We start from the raw sequence: 24,283 nt of genomic DNA on the forward strand, positions 1-24,283 counted from the left end.
TTTTTAAAAAGCAGATTTTTTTACATATATAAAATCAAGCTTCTGAATAACTCATCTCCCTCAAAGAGAGGTTCTGGGCAGTGTACAATTTAATTAATAAATTAAAATATTAAAACCTGAATAATTTAGGATTAAAAAATTTAAAAGATGTAAAACATTATAAAATTACAAAAAATGAAGAGTTCCAAATGGGGAGACTAGGAGTCTCAGTTAATACCACACTTGTTTTACCTTGTCTTTGCTTGTTATTGCACCTAAAATGTAGTTGTTTCATATTTTTATTCATCCTTACTACCACTCTCTAACAGTCTAAAATACAAAGAATGCAATTTAGAGAAATGACACAGCAGACTAATTCTGATAGAAATATAGGTGAAGATAAGTTTCCAATACAGCTTTGTAAAATACTAATGTATACCAGAGTAGAGACCTTTAGTAGGAAAAAGCCAAGATAACTAAGTACAAATGTAATTTTTTCCCACCCATTTAGAACGTTATTGAACTTTAAAATGGTGCTAAAGTTACAAGACGAGACTGTCCTTGGAAATGAACGATCAGAAAAGACGTAAAGACTTGCTGTAACCATTAACTAGACTGAGCAAGATTTTTAACTTCTATATTTACATGTTTAAGAATCCTGTTTAATGCTACCATTTAAAGAAAATCCAAGGATAAAGCTTATATGCCCAGATTTATAGGAATTTAAATATTTACATTATTTTCCTATTCTGTCAGTGGAAAATATTCTGAATATTTTAAGAAATCATAAGCTTGCATAGTAACTCTACTACATCTGCTGAAGAGAAAAGAACAGAAACAAGCATTTTCATTATTGAGGATTTAATACTTATTTTGTTTTTTTCAAGAGTCTAGTAACCAACATTACCAACCTTAGGGGTAATTAAGAGTATAATGGGACCAGTTTTAGTCACCTGTAATGCAACTTGGAACACTCTTAGGTCAATATCATTTTGTTATTTAAAAATCTTGGTTAAACAATGAACAAATATAACATCTGAAGTTATTTTTATACCATCCCGTGTTGCAGGAAAGACACATAGACATTAAAAATGTAATTATATATTATAATCTTCTCACTTTCTATTGCGACATTTTATAAGCAATTCAATTTAAAAGAAGCCGACATGGTTCAGTAGCAAATCTTTTTCATGCTATTATTCCCAGAATTCACAACAGATAAGCAGAATTGACAGTAGACACTTGGATATAAAACATAAAACGTTTTTATTGGAATATGTCAGGAGCAAAGAACTCTTTGTCTGCAGGTTATCTAACAGATCTGCAAAGCTTGAAAATTGGACAAGCTGACATAACAATCTCTTCAGTCAATATACTATATACCAAAAACTCAGTTTTAAAGTTTCACTTTTTAAATATAGTTCAGAGGATTCCTTGTTCAAATATATATCCAAATAATAAAAATGCATAGAAATGTGTATTACTTCAAGACTCTTAGTTGTCCTATGTCAAATGTGCAAATCACAAACAAGAGACTCCCAACCCAACATCAAATTAAAAACAAGTACTGTTCAGGAGACTCATTCATTTTATTCTAGAAACTGGGTTACATTCTCAATTTTTTCAATGTGAACATTCCTTCATCTTGTCTTGATGCTGACTAAGCATTGTCATGATTAGTAGCAGTTCTGGTCTTTTGGAGTAATCCCTTTCAAAAGTTTTCCCGAAGATCAAGGTTTACATTTTACAATTTACACTACCAAATCTTGGAGGAAGCAGGTATCTTGGTTTGAAATTCAATGTGAGACAGAATGTATTTTAATAACATATCCCACCCCCAAAGCACAAAACCGACCTAAACTTTGGGCACAAGAAATCTCACAGGCTGACAGATACAGCTCTGGCTGGGCACAAAATTGATTTAAGAACATTTTCCACCCATGAATAAATAACAAAGAATTTAATGTTTTTGACAAATTAGTATCCTGTAAAAAATAAAACACAGAATATTACTTTCAGAAAAGTAAAGAAATGTAAGAAGACTTCTCTTCTGAATCTATTTATTTTAATCCAATCTGGGAGAAAATTCAGAAGTGATGTGTTCATAGTCACCTACTTTCAGACAGGGTTGGGAAGGAGGCAACAATTTCACTCTTTTCTGTCAGGAATTTTTAGAACGAGCATGTACAACAGCAAATGTATGGACGGAAAGTCTTGTGTTTGAGCCCCTGTCCAAAATATCGCAAGATGAGATGACATTTTGCAGAGCCTGAGCATACACTGAAAGAGAAATTAGCTTTATTGGGATATATACAGTTTTGAAGGCAAAAACAATGGAAAGCATGATGTTATGTGCTATTTGGAAATTAAACATTTTGTCCTCTACAATAGTAGAGGCTATACAATCAATGTAGTAGTTCAAACAATGTTTATGGATTTTACTACCATAAGGTACAATCACAGGTTAATCATTGTTTTTTTATATATATATATATATATACATACATACATACATACATACATACATACATACATACATACATACACCGTATTTTCCGGCGTATAAGACGACTGGGCGTATAAGACGACCCCCGACTTTTCCTGTTAAAATATAGGGTTTGGGCTATACTCACCGTATAAGACTACCCCTCTTCCAACATACACCAAATAAAAATTAAAAAACATCAACTGGCTCACCCACAATGTAAAAGCAGCTGTGCTAGACCCAAAATGGCCCCTGCAACAAGCAGGAACTTCACACAGCCACAAAAAGCCCAAAAAAACAACTTTCACACTTTACACACACACAACACAACACAACTGGCTCACCCACAATGTAAAAGCAGCTATGCTAGACCCAAAATGGCCCCTGCAACAAGCAGGAACCTCACACAGCCACAAAAAGCCCAAAAAAACAACTTTCACACTTTACACACACAAAATTTCACATACAGCTTTGTGAGATTTTGTGTGTTTGTGTAGTTAGAGTGAAACACTACAGAAACACACTAAATCTCAGAAAGCTGCACAAATATTATTTTATTTTTATTTTTATATGAAAACTAAATTTAAAACTTCCTAAACTTTAAATGGCTAGGTCTAAAAAAGAACAACTAAAAAAAAAAACCAATTAACTATTTTTTTTAAAGCTCCTAAAGGGGAAAAAAACTTACCCAATAGATCAGGGGTCTCCAACCTTGGCAACTTTAAGACTTGTAGACTTCAACTCCCAGAATTCCTCAGCCAGCTTTGTTTTGCTGGCTGAGGAATTCTGGGAGTTGAAGTCCACAACTCCTGCCTGCTTGATTGCAGGCAGGGAGTGGCTTGCTGATGGAATGGATTCAGGCAAGCGAAGCAAGGCAAGCATTGCGATTAGCAGCTAAGGTAAGCAAGCTGGAGGGGGAAAACTTTTTTCCTTTTACAGGACTCTGGCAATCCCAGCTGAGTTGCCTCATTAGCAGGCAACTCAGCTGGGATCGTCAGAGCTTGGATAGATGGCTCTGGCGATCCCAGCTGCGTTGCCTGATTGGCAGGCAACTCAGCTGGGATCATCAGAGCTTGAGAGCCACGTAAAAGGAAAAAACTTTTTTCCTTTTACATGGCTCTGGCATCCCAGCTAAGTTGCCTGATTAGCAGGCAAAGCTGGGATCGTCAGAGCTTGGATCGCCAGAGCCATTTAAGGGTCGTCAGAGTCTTTCGGGCTGGTCTGCCTGGTTATAGGAGAACGACACCCGGCGTATAAGACGACCCCCGACTTTTGAGAAGATTTTCATGTGTTAAAAAGTCATCTTATACGACGGAAAATACGGTATCAGTATATATATATACATATATATCCCAAAGAGCAGCACAGAATTGCTGTTTGTCAGCAGAAAAAAAGCCCAGAAACTTGTGAATGAGATTTCACAGAACCAGGGCTGTAGAACATCTTAGCTTACGTAGGTAAAACCTGGCTAGAAAGAATATGCATACATATATATATATATATAAGGAAAATGAGTTTCTTTTCTAAATGTCAATGTACCAAATTTTAGGAAGGCAGCAGTTGGGGTGGGAGTTCCATTTTCATAGCTTTTGTTTTTCCCAATCATATCTTGTTGGTCAGTTAGCAACAGAATGCCAGTCTCAATAGATTTTCAACCTGACTCAACATGGCAATTTATTTATTAAGAAAATTTATATGGCCACACAACTCACGCATCCTGACTCTAAGGCAGTTCAGAGAATTTCTTATCTAACTGCAAGGCTGTGAGTTTTATCAGTGTGATACAGCAAAATAGTTTCTTTCTTTACATTGCATTGCTTGTCTGTAAGAATCACAATTCAAAGTCTTTGTATTATACACAAAGTCAGGTATTAAAATCTTTTTTTATACAAAGGAGTTTCTTCAAAGGAGAGAACAATAATTAAAAATATTTACTACAGTATGAAGCAGCAGGGATTTTGTGTGACCAAACAGAATGTACAGCTGTAGATAGGCAAAGAATGAAAGTTAAGTTTGAGCAACTTCTATTGTGAAGTACAGTATCCCACCTTCTTCACTTCATTTCAAGAGCTTTGAACAGATATATTGCTTTAAGTTCTGAATGAACAATACCTGATCACAGCAGGCAATCTTGGGACCTATCTTTGTTGTTTAATGTACATCTACAGATTTAGAATCTGTCTGTTCAGTTCTTTATGTGGTATTTAATTGCCAATGTTTTTAAGCTGGTTACTGCAACTGTAACTTAGGTTCAAAGCTCTCCCTTTCACAGAACTGAAATGCTCTCAAACTGAGCAGAAGCCGAATTTGTTTCAAATCTTATATCTACAATTGCAAGAGAAAAGTGTGGAAGAAAATATTTCCACACAAACTGTAATTAACAATACTTTGCCCAAAGTTATGGCAGATTAGAAAAATTATCTCACTCAATGTCAGTTTGCACATCTGTCACGGACAGTGACATCACCGGTGGTGCACTGAGTTGCCTTCTCTATTGCACCAGCTGTTTTAAAACACACTGAATCAAATCCAAATGAGGAGGGCCGGTACTGAAAGTAATGGAACAAGGAGGACTTCCAAATATGATACCTTTGTGGTTTTTGTAGAACATACAGTTGTTGGCACAGCTATCGGGGTGAGTGTCCCAGAAATCTGACCCACAAAAGCACAAGGGAGGCAAATGTATATTATACATGTCAATCTTCTCTCGCATCTGGGCTCGTAATGCTTCCACATATCTGCAAAACACATTTTTTTCCCTGTTCAGCAACAATTTTAAAGCCTTAGTGCTACAACCAAATTTCCTGGCTGAAATCTGTTCAACATATTTCAACTATTTTTCTTCTGCAACAAACAAGCAAACCAAACCAAACAAGGAGCTATAAGGTCACTTAGGTTTACTGGGACACAAGCTTTTATGGACTAGAATCAAGTTTGCAAGATTCATAAAGTGTCATTTTCAATCGGTGTGCAAATTAACATAAGCTCTTGAAATGTTTAATGATTAAAATTAAAGTAATTAAAGTATTAACATTAGATAATTTAAATTGTTTTTTAAAAAATACTCTACATCATTACATAGGACATCTTCAATCACATAGTTACAGAAAAGGTATTGAAACCTAATATAACTACAGTAAGTTCAAAATACAAGCCTCAGATAAGAATCAGCAATATAATGAAGCCTGGATTTAATAGTTCAGGAAGATGAGACTTATTGTATTTTCATCCGATGTTATATCCAATTTAATGGGCATTCAGAAATAACGGACATTCCCTCTCCCCTACTGTGATCTTTTAAACCTGGGTATACTGCATATCTGAAATGCTTGAAAAAATTCAGGAAGGTCTGTCTTTTATTGATAGCTTCCTCAATTCTAATCATCTGGAGGCCCACAGAAGAGAGCTGCAAGTAAATTGATAGGCTCACAGAGGCAGCCATTTCTCCAAGTGCTTCTTGTATTAATGTTCTACAGTGGATGTGGAGCCTCAGGTGGCCTCTGGTCATTCTGCTTGTCCATAATCACATGCTGCTGCTGCTGCTGTGCCTGACCAATGGGACCATTCCTACAACTGTCAATCCTACAATTATCACCAACTTATTGTAATATCCTGGAGCAAGATAACCAAGTGAAAAGGTTGGTTGGAAGCATCTGCAAGTATTTTGACCAGGTACTGGTTATGTTTGCTGGTTTAGCAACTTGATAGAACTCTTAGAAATATAGGTAGTCCTCGACTTACAAATTTGTTTAGTGACCGTTTGAAGTTTCAATGGCACTGAAGTGACTTATGACCGTTTTTCACACTTACGACTATGAGGCATCCTCATGGTCACGTGATCAAAATTCAGATGCTTGGCAACTGACTCATTTATGACGGTTACAGTGGTCAGGGTCATGTAATCAACTTTTGTGACCTTCTGACAAGCAAAGTCAATGGGGAAACCAGTTTCACTTAACAAATGTATTACTAATTTACCAACAATGGTGATTCACTTAATAACCATGGCAACAAATGTTGTAAAATGGGGCAAAACTCACTTAATGAATGTTTCACATAATGACAGAAATTTGGGCTCAATTGTGGTCGTAAGTTGAGAATTACCTGTACTCAATACCTGGAGAAGTTCAGCTGCCTTTGGTTGTACTGGTGGTGCTCCCCATCATTTATCTCCCAAATAGATACTAGGGACTAAGAAAGACCTTGGCCTTTAGGCTTTATCAGGAGACTGGACTAGGTGAATGTTTGTTCTGGTCTGGCAGTGCTTGTAAATGCATGTTTATTGGATTCCAAACTTTAACTCACCTAGAATATTCTTTATTTTTTTGTACTCTTTCCACTATTTTTTTCTTTTCTTCTGGCTCTTCCAGTTTCAGTTGTTGCAGTTTTTCACAGGCTTTCCCCCTGGGGTTAGCATTTTTTTGTGACGCCATCTCCTGTGTCCTTTTCTCCTTTGCTCGCTGTGCCTCCTGTATCCTCTGTTCCTCTGCACGGCGCTGATACTCCTTTTCTTTCCTAATTCTGTAGCAGACAAAATTTCCAATCATTCAGAATTAGTTATTGGAGTACAGAATCAAATATTAGAGGAACACAGCTGTCCATTCTGTTATGCTATCAAATTTCTATATGAAATAAAAGGAAGATTATAAAATCTGGTTAAAGGCATATTATTGTTACTTTAGTTTCAGCAGACTGAAAACATAACAATCAGCTTTGCATCTTATTTAGCAAGTTTCTGCATGGTATACTTGACTGTGTATTCCACATTACAACTTTTTTCCCCCTTTACCTGCAAATGTTTGGTTTCTAACCAACTATACATTAGAACAAAACAAAAAATCTCCAAACAATAATTAGTATAAAAGAGCTAGGGACAGTGCAAAAGAAAACTGAAGAGAAATAAGAGGTTTCTAACAAAAATATTGACAAAAAGAGTATATCAGCTAGAGAATTCTGTATACAGGTAGTCCCCAACTTACATCAGTTCATTTAGTGACTGTTCAAAGTTACAATGGCACTGGAAAAAGTGACTTATGACCATTTTTCACACTTATGACCGTTGCAGCATCCTTGTGGTCACATGATTTACATACAGATGCTTGACAACTGGTTCATATTTATGACGGTTGCAATGTCTCAGGGTCATGTAATCAACTTTTATGATCTTCTGACAAGAGAAGTTAATGGGGAGACCAGATTCACTTAACAAGTGGGTTACTACCATATTTTTTGGAGTATAAGACGCACCTACCTTTTTTGGTGAGGAAAAGAAGAAAAAGAAATCTCCCTCTGCCTCTGAGCAATTTTGCCTCATTGCAGCAAACAGCCAACAGCCTGCTTTACTTTCATTTTCGTTTTCAGCATAGCTTGATTAGCACAAGGAAAAAAAAATCTGCTCCAGCAATTTACCTCTTTGCACCAAGCAGCAGAGCCCTGCACAAAACAGCTGAGAACAAATCAGCTGAGAGTCGGGAGGCCGATCCAATCAACTTGTGCTAATTAGTCTGTGCTGAAGCTGAAAGGAGCTGTTTTTTCTTGCTGTTTGCTTGCAAGGAGGTAACTGCTGCAAGGCAGAGGCCAAAGGGTAGGGGCCACTGGGTGGGCGGGGAAAACCTAAATTTTCACCCCCTTTTAGGGGGTAAAAAGGTGTGTCTTATACTCCGAAAAATACCGTAATTTAACAATTGCAGTGATTCATTTAACAAATGTGACAAGAAAAGCTGTAAAAGGGGGCAAAACTCACTTAACAAATTTCTCACTTAGCAACATAAATTCAGGGCTCCATTTTGGTCAAGGACTACCTGTACAGGAATGGTACAAGAGAGCTTTCATTATAAAATCATAAAAGTTCATTCAAATTCAGTCTCTCACAACAGTCTTCAGTCACATAATTAATGGAAATAGCCATATTCAGAAAAAAGATATTCCCAAATATTAGTCAATAGGGCACAAACAAGTTGTTGTGTTTATGCCATATCTAGACTTCCTAGAGAGGTCTGGTTAGTCACTGCATGAAAACAGAATGGTGGGTGAAATCAACCTTCAGCCCAAATCATCAGAGGGTAATTGCGTAGCTGCTGCCAGCTTACTAAATCAAAAGCTCTTCAAATCAATGGAAAAATACAAGAATTTAAAAGGAAAAATATTTGTTTTAGAAAACCACGCTGCTTAAGAAAACGTAGCCATTTAACTCTGTTGTTTTTCTCCCTTGGGCAATCTCTTTAAAACTCAATATTTGTCCAGACTTTACTGCATCATTGTAAAGTTTTCACTAGTAAAACGCTATGGGAGCAAGGGTAAGTTAACCAAATACTTACAATAAAAGACAGCATTCTCTCCTGAATAAAAAGGCTCTGCCAAGTAATTTATAATAGAAGATTCCTCATAAGGCAATATATCAGCAACAAACAGCACAAGTAATAATTAATGGTAGTTTAACGGAAACCTTTAATATAGAAAAGGGACAAGACAAGGATGTCCTTTATCTCCATTATTGTTTATTTTGACTTTGGAAATTTTGTTGAATAAAATACGTGGTTCAGATAAAATAAGGGGAATTAAAATTAGGAATGAGGATTACAGGGTACGAGCATTCGCAGACGACCTGGTTGTGACTCTGACCCAACCAATAAATTCAGTTAGAGGTTTAATGGATATAATTAACCAATATGGACAAGTCTCTGGATTTAAAATTAATGCAGGGAAAACGAAGATAATAATTAAAAATATGGTTACAAGTCAAAAAGAAGAAATTGAAAGAATAACAGGATTTGAATCAGTTAAGAAGGTTAAATATTTAGGGGTTTACAACATCAAAAGTGGGTTTACAACATCAAATGCGAAATTATACAAGTATAATTATGAAGTACTGTGGCAAAAAATCCAGAAAGAGATGGAAAGTTGGAAAAAAATGCAATTATCATTGCTGGGAAGGATAGCTGCAGTAAAGATGAATATTTTGCCAAAATTTTTATTTCTTTTCCAAATGATACCAATACTGAAAAAAGATGGAAATTTGAATGAATGGCAGAAGGGTATTACCAATTTTGTGTGGGCAGGAAAGAGACCAAGGATAAAACGGAAAATAATGCAAGACATACGAGGAGGTCTCAAAATGCCTAATTTAAGATTGTATTATGAGGCAGCTGTGCTCTCAGCAATTAGTGATTGGATTAATTTAACAGAAGAGAGAATATTGAATATTGAAGGGTATGATTTGTTATATGGATGGCATGCATATTTACTATATGATAAAAAGGTGGATAAGAATTTTAAAAGTCATATATTAAGAAATGCATTGTTACGTGTATGGAAAAAGTATCAATATAAATTAAATAACAAATTACCTGTTTGGACAATACCTAGACATATGATAGAAAATATAAGTGTGGAGCAGAAACAAGATGTGACTACCTATAAAGAGCTTCTTATTTTGGAAAGAGGTATATTGCAATTAAAATCTTTAGAGGTATTAAAGGAAGAAAGGAAAATTCAAACCTGGTTTCAATATGGGCAATTGTATACTAGGTGGAAAGAAGATCAGAAAATTGGTATTGTGCAAAATGAAGAAAATTTAATAAAACAAATCAGAGATCAAAGTCCAATGCATATTAAAAGGTTGTATAATGCACTGATAGAAATATTCAGAAACTGAGTTAGTGAAGGATTGTATGATAAAATGGGCACAAAACTTTGGGGAATCAATATCTATGGATGTATGGGAGAAAATATGGGTTAGAAATGTGAAGTTTACTCAAGCCCAAAATCTAAGAGAAAATTTTTATAAAATGTTTTATAGATGGCACTTAGATCCCCAAAAGTTAGCCTGTATGTACCCGAATTTACAACCTACATGTTGGAGATGTAAACGTGATGATGCAATGTATTTTCTTGTATAGTGGACATGTAAGAAAATTAAGGCATTTTGGATTAAGATATGGTGGATTATACAAAATATTCTTAAAAGGAAGATAAAATTTACTCCACAGTTGTTTTTACTGGGTATAATTGAAGGATGTACAGTAGAGACCAATTTGATTTTGAATTTAATAACGGCAGCCAGACTTTTGGTGGCGCAATACTGGAAGAAGGAAGAAATACCTACTATTGAAGAATGGACATTAAAAGTAGCCAATCTGGTGGAGATGGCTAAAATTTCTGCATATTTGAAGGACCGTTCGAATGAAAGATATGTACTGGAATGGAGAAGATGGATTGACTATATACAAAACAAATACGGGACTAAAAAGTTGTAAATAGCTTATGAATGAAATATTCAGATGATTTTTTTTTTCTCTCTCTCTCTCTTCTACTTTCACCTATGGCGGAGTTAAAGAGTAAGGGGAAGTTAAGAGTTTATAGTTTGCTTATGTTAGATTATGTTTGTTAAATGCAATACCCTGTATTTTGCTCTGGGAAGTCGGGGGGGGGAGGGGAGGGAGAGGGGAAGGGGAAGGGGTGGGAATTTGTTTGTAAAACATTTTAAAACTTTTCAATAAAAAAAAGAGAGAGAAGATTCCTCAGATGTTATGAGAAAGTAAATCTCTGCTTCAATGTACAACTTGCCCAGGTGACCTCTCTAAGATTCTTTACCACTTCATTTTTTAAAAATATATCCAATAAAAAAAAATTTCCCCTGGAGCCCAGATATGCTTTTAAAAAATGACAATGACATAGCTTGGCACCATTTTTTAAAACTTCATTTTACTATAGTTCAAGTGAGATATTATAGCACCAAGGCCCCATAACTATGACAGGAAAAGGAAAGCTATAGGTCAGAACAGCTGTGTTGCCAGCTGTCAGTTATTTCTGATACTCTCCTGGCCACTAAAATTAATGAAATGAGAAGCTGGTATGGTGAACAGTAAAATACCAGTTTCATCTTTATTTTTGAGCTCCATAGAGACATTTTTAGAAATCAAAAATGAGTGGCTACCACCCAATAATTCCTTAGACTTTTTGCTTTCAAAAGTATAGAGCAATGTTAGCAATCATTTTTTTATATTCAAGAGATTATAGGCAAAAAAGAATGGTCATCTACTGAATGTGTACTTGTCCATTTTCCTCTGCCACTCCTTCTGTCTTTGCTGCTCCTTCACTTGCTCTCTTTCGATATCCATGAAGAGGCGCCTATACCTCAGATACTGGCTTTGGTGCTACAGAAAAAGAAGAGTTTCAGTTGGATCCTAATGCTGTATCGTGCTATTCCACGTACCACCAAGGAAATTTTTACTTTATTCTTCTTCCTGACCACAGCAAAGGCAAATAAATACAGCGTGGACCATACCAGTGATTTAACCTGGACCACCTATCATTTGTGTTCTCAATAGTTGCATTTAGAGTAAATTCGCATGAAATAATTAAATGAAGAATTAATACATGATGAACCAGTATATTTTTTTGTTCCTTCGAATCTCATCTGAATCCTATTAGATTGCAAGTCAGTGGACTATGTTTTAAAATTTTTTGCAAGGTTTCTCAAGTGTATCATTAAGCTCAGACATAATACACAATCTATCTCTAGCTCTATTAACACAAAAATGTAAAATTTTATCTCTTTTTTCCTCCAACCAAGGAACCTGGACATTTCACATATAAGATAGAAAATTTGGAAGTTAAATCTGGCCTATTTTCAAAAATAAAAATTGTCTATTGACAGTTTGGATTTGTTTTTTACATACCTGCTCACACACATGCATGAATTGGGACATTAGCTATCTCTGTGTTATCTTATAGTGTAAGATTTCAGCTTACAGTGTAAGCACTTTTTAGTGCTTGCTCTTTTTAGCGTTCCATAATTAGGGAGTTTCATTGTTACATATTACAAGGTTATACTTGTACTTATATTGTTATAATTTATTGGAGAAGTTCACCAAACAGATCTCTTCAGGTAGACTTCATTCTGCTGGCTTGTAATTAGGCCACAATTAAATAAAGACACACACAAATCTACTCCTAGCAACTGCACACAGGAATTGTTACAAAAAGTTTTCATATATATTATATATATAAATTTTTCACTATCCGGCCTTGGAATTCTCAGACAGCCTATCCAAATTGACCTATGCTGATTTTGGTAACATCTGGGATTAGGTCAGGCTGCCTAGTGCTGCCACCTATGGATAGAAACAATAATTCTAATCTTTACTCAGGGATCAGCAATGAGATACATAATAAGGTACCTGATCAAAGAATCTCCCTTTCAGTCATGATAGCACTGAATAAGGTGAATTAATGTAAGATTATATACCTGCTTCTTTGATTGTTCCTCCTCTATTCCAGGCCAGAATATATGAACAGCACGAGTCTCAGTATTAGCTGGATTATTATCTTTCAAGGTATCACTATTTACCTGGAAGAAAAAACAGAGAGTAAACTTTTGAAATAATCATACATGTGATCATAAAAAACTACCATTGAAACCTGGATAGCTTTTTCCATAATTTTTTCAAAATGTTTCTTCTTGCCTGTTATGTAACAGTGCAAGCTTTAACATACCCACACTATCAAGCAAAGAATAAGATCCTGCATCCTATTACTATTATTGGTTACTGAAAATAACTTTTTTTGGTTTTGATAAAGAGCTATACAGAACTGTACCAAATCCCCAATCTCCGGACAACAGCCTAAAATATGTATGCGAAATAACATGGAAAGCAAAACAGAACACTCCTCTGCACCCCACCAGATTAATTTTTCCCTGAAAAGTGTCTTTATGTTGTGAAGAACACAACTATAAAAACTTTGGTGGCAATCCCATTATATATGAAGGGTCAATTCAGAAAATCTCTTATAACCTTCAGCCCTAACCATGATGTATTTCACTATTATGTTGCAAAATTGTCCATGCAATTTACCTAATACTTACCATATAAAAAGGGTTATATCAGCAATATGCAATTATTGTTATAGGGCAAAAGAAAAATTAATGCATAAAACTTCTGCAATACATCAATATATGCCTAAATCACATTTCTTGGACCTGTTTTGTTAGGACAAAAAAAAAATTGAAAGGTTTTTATATTATAACTAAGCTACAGTAATTTAGCCATATATTGTTTGAATCTTGAGCTACTTGTCTGTACTAAAATAGAAAGCATTTTAATGTTCAGTTCAAGAATTCACAGGCAAATAAGAGGAGCAGCTTTTCACTTCAATAATACAGTCTCTCAACGAAGGTACCAAGAATGCCAATATTTTGCCAAAAGTGTTTAACATAATTCAGATTATTTATTTATATATCAAATTTACATGGCTATTCATCTCACAAGAAATGAGTGTAAATAATGAAATAGAAGATATATATAACATACATATATATAAAGCCATCATTATAAAAATTAAAACATATATTAAAATATTATTAAAAATTAAAATATACATTTTAATGGTATTTAATGGTGTGGAGTGATCATATCAACCACAATAGTGGAGCCATCTTAGAATGTTATTGGTTCCCTGAGACTCCCAAGCCTGGTGATATAACCAGATATTGAGGGATTTTTGGAATATTAACAGGGATAGAGTTAACTGGGGGTGGGGTGGGGAGTTGCATAAGGCAGATGACATGGCAGAGAAGGCCCATTTCCTTGGAACTATCAAATGTAAAGCCCTAGCAGATGGTTAGTTGAACTAGATGTTAGTTACAAATCTCATAATTGAGAAGTCTTACTTTTTGAAATTCTGTGTTGTCCCAATTTCCTACCTCTTGTTCTTGAAGTTCAGCTGGAAGATCATGGTGTCCCTTCAGAGGAAGTTCTCCCATATCACCCTCTTTTGGGCTTAGAGTAGTTTTGTTGCAAGGTTCTGCTTGCTGTTAAAAAGCAGGATATAGATATCTAAACAAACATTCAGGTTCAGTAAGGAACTCATTTGAATCCTGTCTAGGTTTGGGCATAATGAAAGCAAATCAAGCAAATAAAGTCTAATGACAGACCTCTGTTCATTGAGGTTTTTTTGCAAATCACGTGGAAATGTGTCCCTCCAAGCTTGCATAATTATTTTGGTGCAAGGAAAATCCTTCTCTAACCTAATAACTTCCACTTGATTTTCAGCTGCATTTGCCAGAATTCTCAACCAGGATATCCACGCCTATATTTAGGAGCCATAGTGGTGCAGTGGTTAGAATGCAGTATTGCAGGCTAACTGCCAACAGCCAAGAGTTTGATCCTCAACAGCTCAAGGCTGACTCAGCCTTCCATCCTTCTGAGGTCAGTAAAATGAGGACCCAGATTGTTGGGGGCAATAGGCTGACTGTAGGGTTTGCTTAGAGAGGGTTTTAAAACAGTATGAAGTGTTATATAAGTCTAAGTGGTATTCAAAATGTTCCATTTTCTTGCCATGTCTTGATTTACTGTTTTTAGGGAAAACATAGTAAATGGAAATTTAATTCCCTGCTTTACATGCAAATACTACAGTTCTTAGCATTCATGACATTATAAGCATTTTTGTGCTAATGACCTGTCTTCTTGGAGGATTTTGATGAGCACCTCCTGGATGTTCTGGAGGTTCATTTCCTTCTGGAACAGCTTTTCGAGAAGCTAGTTTGTGACGGACCTGTTGCACCGTTTTCCTTACCTGAAAGAAGAGATTTATACAAAGAAGCAGATAGCACACATTATAAACAGGGTTTACTTGTCATTCGTGTATTAAGTCAGAGAACTGAAAACAGAAAAAAACATTTACTGTTTTGGCTAGCTCCGAGAACTGCTCCGGCATGTAATCAGCTTGCTGTACGTAGGTGACTTTGTCATTAGAATTGCCAATAGCAGAATCTCTGGTATATCTGTAGAGACATGTATTTTTCTTAGGGGTCAACTGCAAAGCAGAATCTGAAAATCCTATAATAACAGAGCTTTCTTTCAGGGCCTGTCAAAAGAGAAAAAAAGTGTGAAAATGAGATGCATACAAGCTTAAAATGACAATGGAAAAGAAATAGGTATCAAATGATGGAAAAGCATAAATACACTGTATGAAGAGATCAGTAGTTTTAAACTGAAACGGATACGATTAAAAATAATCCTTGAAATATTGATTTATTGACAAATGGATTCCATTAAATTATTTTCTAAAAATTTGGAAAAAAGATAGATATCTGAAAGTTAGATTGCAGTAAATATGAGCTAAAATAATCTCAAAAAGGCTTAACAGCAATAGAATTGCTGTTACATTGAAATATGTAATTAAGTAGCCTGTGGAACTAAGGAGTGGTGTCTTTTAAAATTCAAAAACCAAGATCACCCAACAATTTTGTTATTTATGTTAAAATAATTTCATTTATAGGAAAAGAAACAGGCAGATTAAAATAACTACTCTCCAAACTAAATTGATGTTTTTTTATTGCACAGAAATTCAGTTTTCAAGAAATTCACATTTATTTATTTATTTATTTTATTTTATTTTATTTGTATACCACCCTACTCCCGAAGGACTCAGGGCAGTGAACAGCCAAGCAATAAAATACATAAATACACAAAATTTAAAACCAGATAAAATCAAATTAAATCATTTTGGCCCAGACAGATTAAAACACCCCAATAATTTAAAAACAGATTAAAATTTACATATTAAAATAGGGAGGAGATTAGGCCAAGCCCGCTTGATGGAATAAAAAAGTCTTCACAGCGCGGCGGAAGGTGCGCAGATCCAGAATCCTCCGTATCTCTGGGGGGAGCTCATTCCAGACGGTAGGTGCCCCCACAGAGAAGGCTCTCCCCCTAGGGGTCGCCAGCCGACACTGTTTGGCTGACGGCACCCTGAGGAGTCCCTCTCTATGAGAGCGTACTGGCCGGTGGGAGGCGATTGGTGGTAGTAGGCGGTCCCGTAGATAACCAGGTCCTAAGCCATGGAGCGCTTTGAAGGTGGTAACCAAAACCTTGAAGCACACCCGGAAGACCACCGGGAGCCAGTGCAGCTCGCGCAGGAGAGGTGTCACATGGGAGCGCCATGACGCTCCCATTACCACCCGCGCGGCCGCACTCTGCGCCAGTTGGAGCCTCCGGGTGCTCAAGGGGAGCCCCATGTAGAGAGCATTACAATAGTCCAGGCGGGAGGTGACGAGGGCATGAGTGACCGTGCGTAACGAGTCCCGATCCAGAAAGGGACGCAACTGGCGAATCAGGCGAACCTGATAAAAAATCCTCCCGGTCACGGCCGTCAGGTGCTCTTCTAAAGACAGCCGTGAATCCAGGAGGACTGAGGAGCAACCCCTGTCTCGAGCCCTCCAGAGATCATCAACCAATGCGACCAATGCTGTCTCTGTGCTGTACCCGGGCCTGAATCCCAACTGGAACGGATCTAGATAATTCGATTCATCCAGGTACTGAGGCAGTTGTCGTGCAACCACACTCTCAACAACCTTTGCAACAAAGCGAAGGTTGGAGACAGGACGATAATTTGCTAATACAGCTGGATCCAGGGAGGGCTTCTTGAGGAGGGGCCTCACCACCGCCTCTTTCAAGACGGTGGGAAAGACACCCTCACTCAAAAAAGCATTTATAATCTCCTGGAGCCAGCCTCGTGTCACCTCCCGGGAGGCCAGTACCAACCAGGATGGACACGGTCCAATAAACATGTGGTCGCCTTTAGTCTGTTCAGTATCCTGTCCACAGTTTCGGGAGTCACAGGATCAAACTCTTCCCAAATAATATTCTCAGGACCTGCCCGTCATCTCCTCTGGATCAATCCAGTCAGAGTCTAGCTGTTCACGAATCTGAGCAATTTTGTCATACAGATATTGTACAAAATCCTCAGCTCTACCCTCCAAGGGGTCTTCCCGCGTCTCTTGATGGAGCAGAGAGCGGGTCACCCTAAACAGGGCGGCTGGGCGATTATCTGATGACGCAATAAGAGTAGAAAAGTAGTTACTCTTCTCTACTCTTATTGCCACTAGGTAATTCTTAATATGAGATCTTACCAGTGTTCGGTCGGATTCAGAACGACTAGCCCTCCAACTGCTCTCTAGGCGTCTTTTCCGGCGCTTCATCTCCCTCAGCTCCTCAGTATACCAAGGAGCCAGGTGAGACCGGCACCGGGTCAGAGGCCGCAAAGGCACGACTCGGTCTAAAGCATCAGCCGCCGCCCTATCCCAGGCGGCCACTAAGTCCTCAGCCGAGTCATGTGCTAGAACCTCAGGAAATGGCCCAAGCTCCATCTGGAATCTCTCAGGATCCATCAGGCGCCTGGGGCGGAACCACCTGGTCGGTTCCGCCTCCCTGCGGCGGGGTGTGGTGGTTCGAAGGTCCAGGCGAAGGAGGGAGTGATCTGACCATGACAAGGGTTCAATCACTATATCCCCTATCTCGAGATAACTCAACCACTGTCCAGAGACAAAAACAAGGTCCAGTGTGTGTCCCCCCATGTGAGTAGAGCCATAAATTAACTGGGTCAGGTCCATAGCCGTCATGGAAGCCATGAACTCCCGAGCCACCTCAGATGTCTCGCCAACTGATGACAGGTTAAAATCCCCCATGACCATAAGCCTGGGGGTGTCAACAGCCACCGCGGCTATAACATCAAGCAGCTCAGGCAGGGCTGCTGCCACATGGCAGGGAGCCAGGTACGTGACTAGCAAGCCCAACTGCACCCTATGACCCCACTTCACAAGAAGGGACTCACATCCAGCCGTCTGAGGAACAGTGGCCTCCCTTGGTCCAAGACCCTCGTTAATAACAACCGCCACCCCTCCGCCCCTCCCCTGAGAACTTGGCTGATGGAAAGCACGGAAACCTGGTGGGCACATATCAACAAGGGGGGCTCCCCCTTCCTGGCCCAACCAGGTCTCCGTAATACCCGCCAGGTCCGCACCCCCCTCCTGAATAAGATCACAAATGAGGGGGGCTTTATTTACCACGGACCTGGCATTGCACAGCATCAGCCGAAGGCCTGGGGCCCGGGGTTCCGTACAACCTGGGGAACGAGAAGAGCTTTGAGGGTCGGAGCGCGCCACCGATTGTAAACAGCGAGGACGCACTCCCTTAGGATGATGTGCCCCCCTGCTCCCACCATATCTGCCCCTCCCACCTACAGTATCGATGTTATGGGCATCTGTATCGTAAGATCTAATCATCTCCTTGACCCCAGAGTTCACACCTCCCATGCCATGCCCTACGGCTGGCCCAGATACCCTCCCCCGCGGGTCTTCCCCCGAACCCACGTAATCTACCCCCCTCCCAGAATCCCTTAAAATCTTATTAAGAAATTTCCCTAAAAAACCCCATAACCCTCTTTTTGCTGTATGCCATCTCTCCGGACTCCAAAGTCCGTCATCGAGATAGGCCCTCGATAAAGAAGAGGGCCAGACCTGCGAGAGCGGGGCATCTTGCAGTTTGAGGAGTTCTCCCAATGAGTACATTTTGTAGCTAGATAGTCTATAGCTGGTAGGCATGTCCTAGTTATCCAGGGTCCTGTGGAGAGAGTATCAATTAGAGGTACAAGTCATTTTAGTCCTGCTGAACTCTCATATCAGCGGTAGAAAGAGCCATTTTGAACTCAGATGTGAACATCGATCACCCTCTCACGGCAACCAGATATAAGGGAGGAAAACAGCAGCTATAGTCCTGTTCTTTCAATGTTGTACCTAGGCATAGATGGAATAGCCAATCCTTGAGATTAGAGATACAGATAGTCTGTGGGAAATATATATAGTAGGCGAAAATCCAGGGAGACTCAGATGAAATAGAAGTAAGGAAATTCTCATCCTGATATACAGGAAACAACAAACCTGGATAGCAAATGATTCACAAAAAGCCGAATATCTGGTCATAAAAGGGCGATAAGAGATAAAAATACAGGAGGGGAGATGGAATAAGGCAGTCACTTTGTAGAAGCAAAGCCCCCATGATAGATATAACAATCATTTCTAATCTCCTTAGCTTTCTTTAGGTCTTTTATGCATGAAGGTTTAACCCCCTCCCCTATAGAAAGAGAGGGGGGAGGCCTCTGGGATGGTAATCCAGAGCTGGCCCAACAATGGAAGGATCGGCATCTTTCCATTGCCCAGGAGATCAGTTGAAAATAAATAAGAAAGGTCCCTATTCTCCTTTCTGAGGCCTCTTTGGTCTCTAAATTGCTTTGGTTTTTGCTGCCTGTAACTGCCAACTGTAACTGCTATTTCGGGCGCCATTTTGGAATTTTAAACTGCCACCACCATCGGCCTCCTCCACACCGATTTCGCCCACCGCCGGCCTCTGCAGGCAACCTCCAATCTTGCCAAGGGTCTAACGAAGTCAGCCCAGGGTGCCAGACAGTCATCGCAGCCGTATATCGCCATCCATCCGGCAGCCTCTGATGAATGTAGGGCCGGCTGTCATGAAGTTATCGGCCCAAATTCGCTGACTCAAATCCCACCAGCACCGCCCGTCTCATTATAAGCTGTTTCAGAGAGCGAAGCCACAAAATCGCTCTCCTAGAAGGTCTTCCGGAGCCGAAAATGCTCCCATCGGATCGGCAAATCAGCCCTCTCAACACACCATGGGCCATAGATGGGTAATTGGCCCTAAGGACCCCCAACTGTCAGGACATTACCCCCGTAAAACCGGAGCTCCATCGGGAGTCGCCATCTTGGGCATGTGCGAGGGTATGTATCTATTTAAAAGAAATAGAACCTTACAGCTTCGTAAGATGTCTTCAACTGTTGTTTCCTCTTTAGATTAACACATTGGTTCACCCTGCGTTTTACCTCCTGCTGAAAATGTTTCAGTGTTTTCTCTTTTTCTTTTTGTTGTTCTTTGTATTCTTTTTCAATCTGAATAGCTGTAGCCTGTAGAAATAATTAGCATTAAAACAGATAAACAGATCACAAGGGAACCATATTTCAGAACAGCATCAAGCTTGCTGTTAATGCTTACTAAGTTTTGCTAATACAGCACACTTGTCTTCATGAAAGCATTCTTAGGATCACTTTGTATAGATAGATTCTACTGATACTGAAGACACATATTAAATATATACTTTTGATTTGTACCACTAACACAATGAACAAGGGTTCTAATTAAAACATAATAGCAATTAGTGGCCTTCCAGATGTTAGATTCCAGTATCTCTGGGTCCTACCCAGAATGGTACCCAGAGATGACAGGAATTGCAGGGCCACAGGCACCCCAATTAGCTTAATTAAAAGAAAAGGAATAAATCACAGCCTAAAAGCTATAAGTTGTTTTGATGTTTACCATTCAAAACTATACTACCATTACAGAATTCCTCAGAACAGAAATAGTTGTTAGATAACTACTACAACCTGAAGAAGTTTTAGATTCCATCTCCAACATCTGGAGATTTCAGTGAACCACTGCCAATTGGAGTAGAAAGTGAACCAGATGGTTTAATAGTCTGAATTTTTGATATTGATTTAGGTAATTTGAAACTTAATACTCACAAAAACTGGGCTCTCTTCTCCATTATCTTGGGCGCTCTCCACCCAGGCCCCAACAGGTGCTATGCACTGAGTTCTTCCTGCTAATATATTCCAGTTGACTGATGGAGGCCTCAAATTAGGCTGGGCAATTTTCTGGGAACCGTGTTGTTGTAGCCCCTTCTTGGGTGGTACCATCTCAGCAACAGGACAGTAAGGCCAAGGTTTCCTATGGAAAGACACTGTCATGCTTAATAAGCATTAATTTATAAGAAAAAACCTCTAGCTCTATTTATGTGCCAGAATCATCCTTTAAAGATAGCTGCTGCTAATTTAACTGGAAATACAAACTTACTAAAAAAATAAAACCTGTCTTGCCCTGTTTCTCTCAAAGCCAGCGAAGTTTCTTGTGACATTTTCTAAGAGATCAAGTAGCCCTACAATGCTGAGATCGCCAGAGTCCTCTTATTGCCTTAAGATCATTTTCCTACACGTTAAAATTTAATTTTTCTTGCATAATCATTACAAATATTCACACAATCCCTTGTTTACTTAGTATCATCTATCAATAAAGTCTGTCTCTTATATGAATTCCCCTTAAAAGCTTTAATTAAAGCAGAATTAAGTGTCTCTAACTGGCTGGAACAAAAAAAAATGGGGGTGAGAAGAAGGTATTTTAGTTTTCTCCTGAGTTTTCATCAGCGATTTAAAGATTATGGTTATGGAACTAGAGCTAAATACAATTCTCTTCTTTGTTTGGTAGTGTGTCCTTCCATGTTGTGCTCTATGGCAAAAAGATGGGATGTAACAATTAAAAATTACATAGATGCATTGCTCATTTGCTTGACCGTCTGCAGGTCTGTCCATACACCTGTAAACATCTGAGCAATTCTTAGCATTAAAGGTGACTCTTTCTGCAAGGAACTTTATGAAAGGTGGGGTATATCATATAAATATAGGTAGTCAGGTAAGGACAAGCAGGTGCGGTTGTCACTACATTGGGCCTTCATACTGTTCTGGAACCCCTCAATTACCTCCTTTTGGCCCCCACACCACCCATCCGAAGTTCGTAAATATGCTTCCTGCCAACCTTTTTAATACCGTAAGGCCATTTTGGCGAGGCTGTGGAATCGTCGCCATCACCAGCCACGGCTCCCGCCGCCCAGAGAACCCACTGGGGAGCCCCTCATTCCGGTCTCGGGCCCGCGGGGAACCTTCCCACCTGTTGGCAACAGCCCCCGCAGGAAAGATCGCGTCCCTCCGGGTTCACACCATCCCAGAGGCCGACCTCCGTCCCGCACCTTCCCGGCTTGGCTAGGATTCGGACTCAACCGCTACCATGGCAACCCCTCCTCCCGCGAGATTTGGCACCGGTACCGCTTGACCTGTAGCGCCGCTGCCATGGCAACCAGCTCCCCCTCCTTTTGTCTCCACGCGCTCACGTCTCTTTCCTCACCCTCAGAAAAAGCCCGCTTGGCTTCTCTCTGCAACCGTCGTTTTAAAACCTCGCGCCGCTTCCGCTCTAACTGCGCGATGGCTCCTCCCCGTCTTTCCCCGGGCACCAATCCGGGCGTAGAAGCGGCAGTGATGTCATAGTAAGACAGGCCCGGGCATGTGATTGGTGGATATTCTTACAGCCTTTGGCCGTGCTTTGGAAGGAGGGTCCGTTTGAAGTTTAACCCCGCCCTTCAACTCAAGGCCCCTCCTATTAAATATTGGTTGCGCCAATCAGCTGACTGGGTTTAAATTAAAGGCCACATCCCACTTTCGCTGTTGAAGCTGTTAAGTGGAGCTGAGAGGCTTGGGAAGCCCGAAAGCGCAGAGATATTTGGAGATGCTTTAGGAAGGGCGGCAAAAATACAGGCGGCCGCTAGAGGGGACTAGAGAGATTCGGAAAAGTCTCTTGGTCGCCCTCTAGGCGTGATTTGGAGTTTTGCAATGCAGCCCAGATTTATTTGCCCCTGTAGAAGTCAGGCATATAAATCATAATTATAACCCTGAATCAGTCTGCTACATAATGCAAATCTCAAGTTGTGTTTCAATTGCTTTGACATCTTGATTCCAGCTAGTATCGTTGAATTGAACTGGACATCATATGCCCAGCATTGCCTGGGACTTTTAAGATCACTTGGTATCTAATTGAAAATTGTTGTCCGGTGTTGATATGTTTATTTATTTAATTTATTTATTTAATCTAATTTTTATACTGCCCTTCTCCCGAAGGACTCAGGGTGGTGCACAACCAAAGATAAAAACAAGTACCCATATAAAATTTAAAAACAATTTAAAAACACATTAAATAATTTGGCCCCAATGTCATCAAAACATAAACAACCCATTAAAATTAATGTTTAGGCCAACCCAGCTTGTTGGAACAATAATGTCTTGAGGGCACGGCAAAAGGTGCGTAAGTCAGGGATCATCTGTATCTCTGGGGGCAATTCATTCCAGAGGGCGAGTGCCCCCCACAGAGAAGGCTCTCCCCCTGGGTGTCGCCAGTCGACATTGTTTGACCGACGGTACCCTGAGGAGTCCCTCTCTGTGGGAGTGCACTGGCCGGTGGGAGGCTATCGGTAGCAGAAGGCGATCTCGTAAGTACCCAGGTCCTAAGGCATAGAGCGCTCTAAAGATGGTAACCAACACCTTGATTAGCACCCAGAAGACCACCGGGAGCCAGTGCAGCTCGCGCAGGAATGGTGTTACATGGGAGTGCCGTGTCGCTCCCATAATCACCCGTGCGGCTGCATTCTGGACTAGTTGGAGCCTCCGGGTGCTCTTCAAGGGGAGCCCCATGTAGAGAGCGTTACAGTAGTCCAGACGGGAAGTGACGAGGGCATGAGTGACCGTGTGCAAGAAGTCCCGATCCAGAAAGAGACGCAACTGGTGAATCAGGCGAACCTGATAAAAAGCCACCCTGGCCACAGCCATCACATGATCTTCTAGAGACAGCTGCGCATCCAGGAGGACACCCAAGTTACGAGCCCTCTCTGAGGGGGCTAAGATCTCACCCCCAATAGTCAGCGATGGAACCAGCTGGCTATAACGGGACGCCAGAAACCACAGCCACTCGGTCTTGGAGGGGTTGAGTCTGAGCCTGTTTCTCCCCATCCAGATCCGCACGGCCTCCAGGCACCAGGACATCACGTCAAGGGCATCATTGGGGTTATGTTGTGCAATGAATGCTGCATTTCCATTTCCTTGAATCTTTTGCTGCGCCTTGGTGGCGCAGCTGACTAAGTGCTGTTAAAGTAGCACCAGCTGCCTGCAATTACTGCAAGTTCAAATCTCACCAGGCTCAAGGTTGACTCAGCCTTCCATCCTTTCTAAGTAGGTAAAATGAGGACCCGGATTGTGTGGGCAATAAACTGACTTTGTATATATATAAAAAAAGAACACTGCTTAGGGGGGGCTGAAAGCCCTACTAAGCAGGTATATACAAAAGTATGAAGGCTATTGCTTAACGCATTGTA

At 39.8% G+C, this 24,283-nt stretch overlaps 1 protein-coding gene across 7 annotated transcripts; it reads right to left on the reverse strand.

Moving 5' to 3' along the window:
- Window positions 1-1,226: 1,226 nt before the first annotated feature.
- On the reverse strand, window positions 1,227-22,387 carry CCDC15 (coiled-coil domain containing 15). 7 transcript variants are annotated; one of them, XR_004594632.3, is made up of 11 exons: window positions 21,904-22,134; window positions 20,838-21,042; window positions 20,073-20,222; window positions 15,149-15,331; window positions 14,924-15,040; window positions 14,136-14,276; window positions 12,714-12,815; window positions 11,505-11,619; window positions 6,770-6,985; window positions 5,054-5,202; window positions 1,227-2,259 (listed from the first exon to the last, which is right to left on the reverse strand). XR_004594632.3 is itself a non-coding variant. In XM_087875618.1 (11 exons), exons 2-11 carry the CDS (start codon window positions 21,009-21,011, stop codon window positions 2,141-2,143), a joined length of 1,422 nt encoding a protein of 473 aa, XP_087731744.1. In that variant the 5' UTR covers window positions 21,012-21,042; window positions 22,270-22,387; the 3' UTR covers window positions 1,227-2,140. The 7 variants fall into 7 exon arrangements, 6 of the variants coding, with proteins under 6 accessions (XP_087731744.1, XP_034292886.1, XP_087731743.1 ...); XM_087875618.1 differs by lacking the exon at window positions 21,904-22,134 and adding an exon at window positions 22,270-22,387 and having other exon boundaries at window positions 11,516-11,619; window positions 14,169-14,276; XM_034436995.3 differs by lacking the exon at window positions 21,904-22,134 and adding an exon at window positions 22,270-22,387 and having other exon boundaries at window positions 11,516-11,619.
- Between the last annotated feature and the right edge of the window lie 1,896 nt (window positions 22,388-24,283).

The sequence above is a fragment of the Pantherophis guttatus genome, chromosome 9 (assembly GCF_059756535.1).
Source record: "Pantherophis guttatus breed Tessera chromosome 9, ASM5975653v1, whole genome shotgun sequence".
NCBI classification, from domain to species: Eukaryota; Metazoa; Chordata; class Lepidosauria; order Squamata; family Colubridae; genus Pantherophis; species Pantherophis guttatus.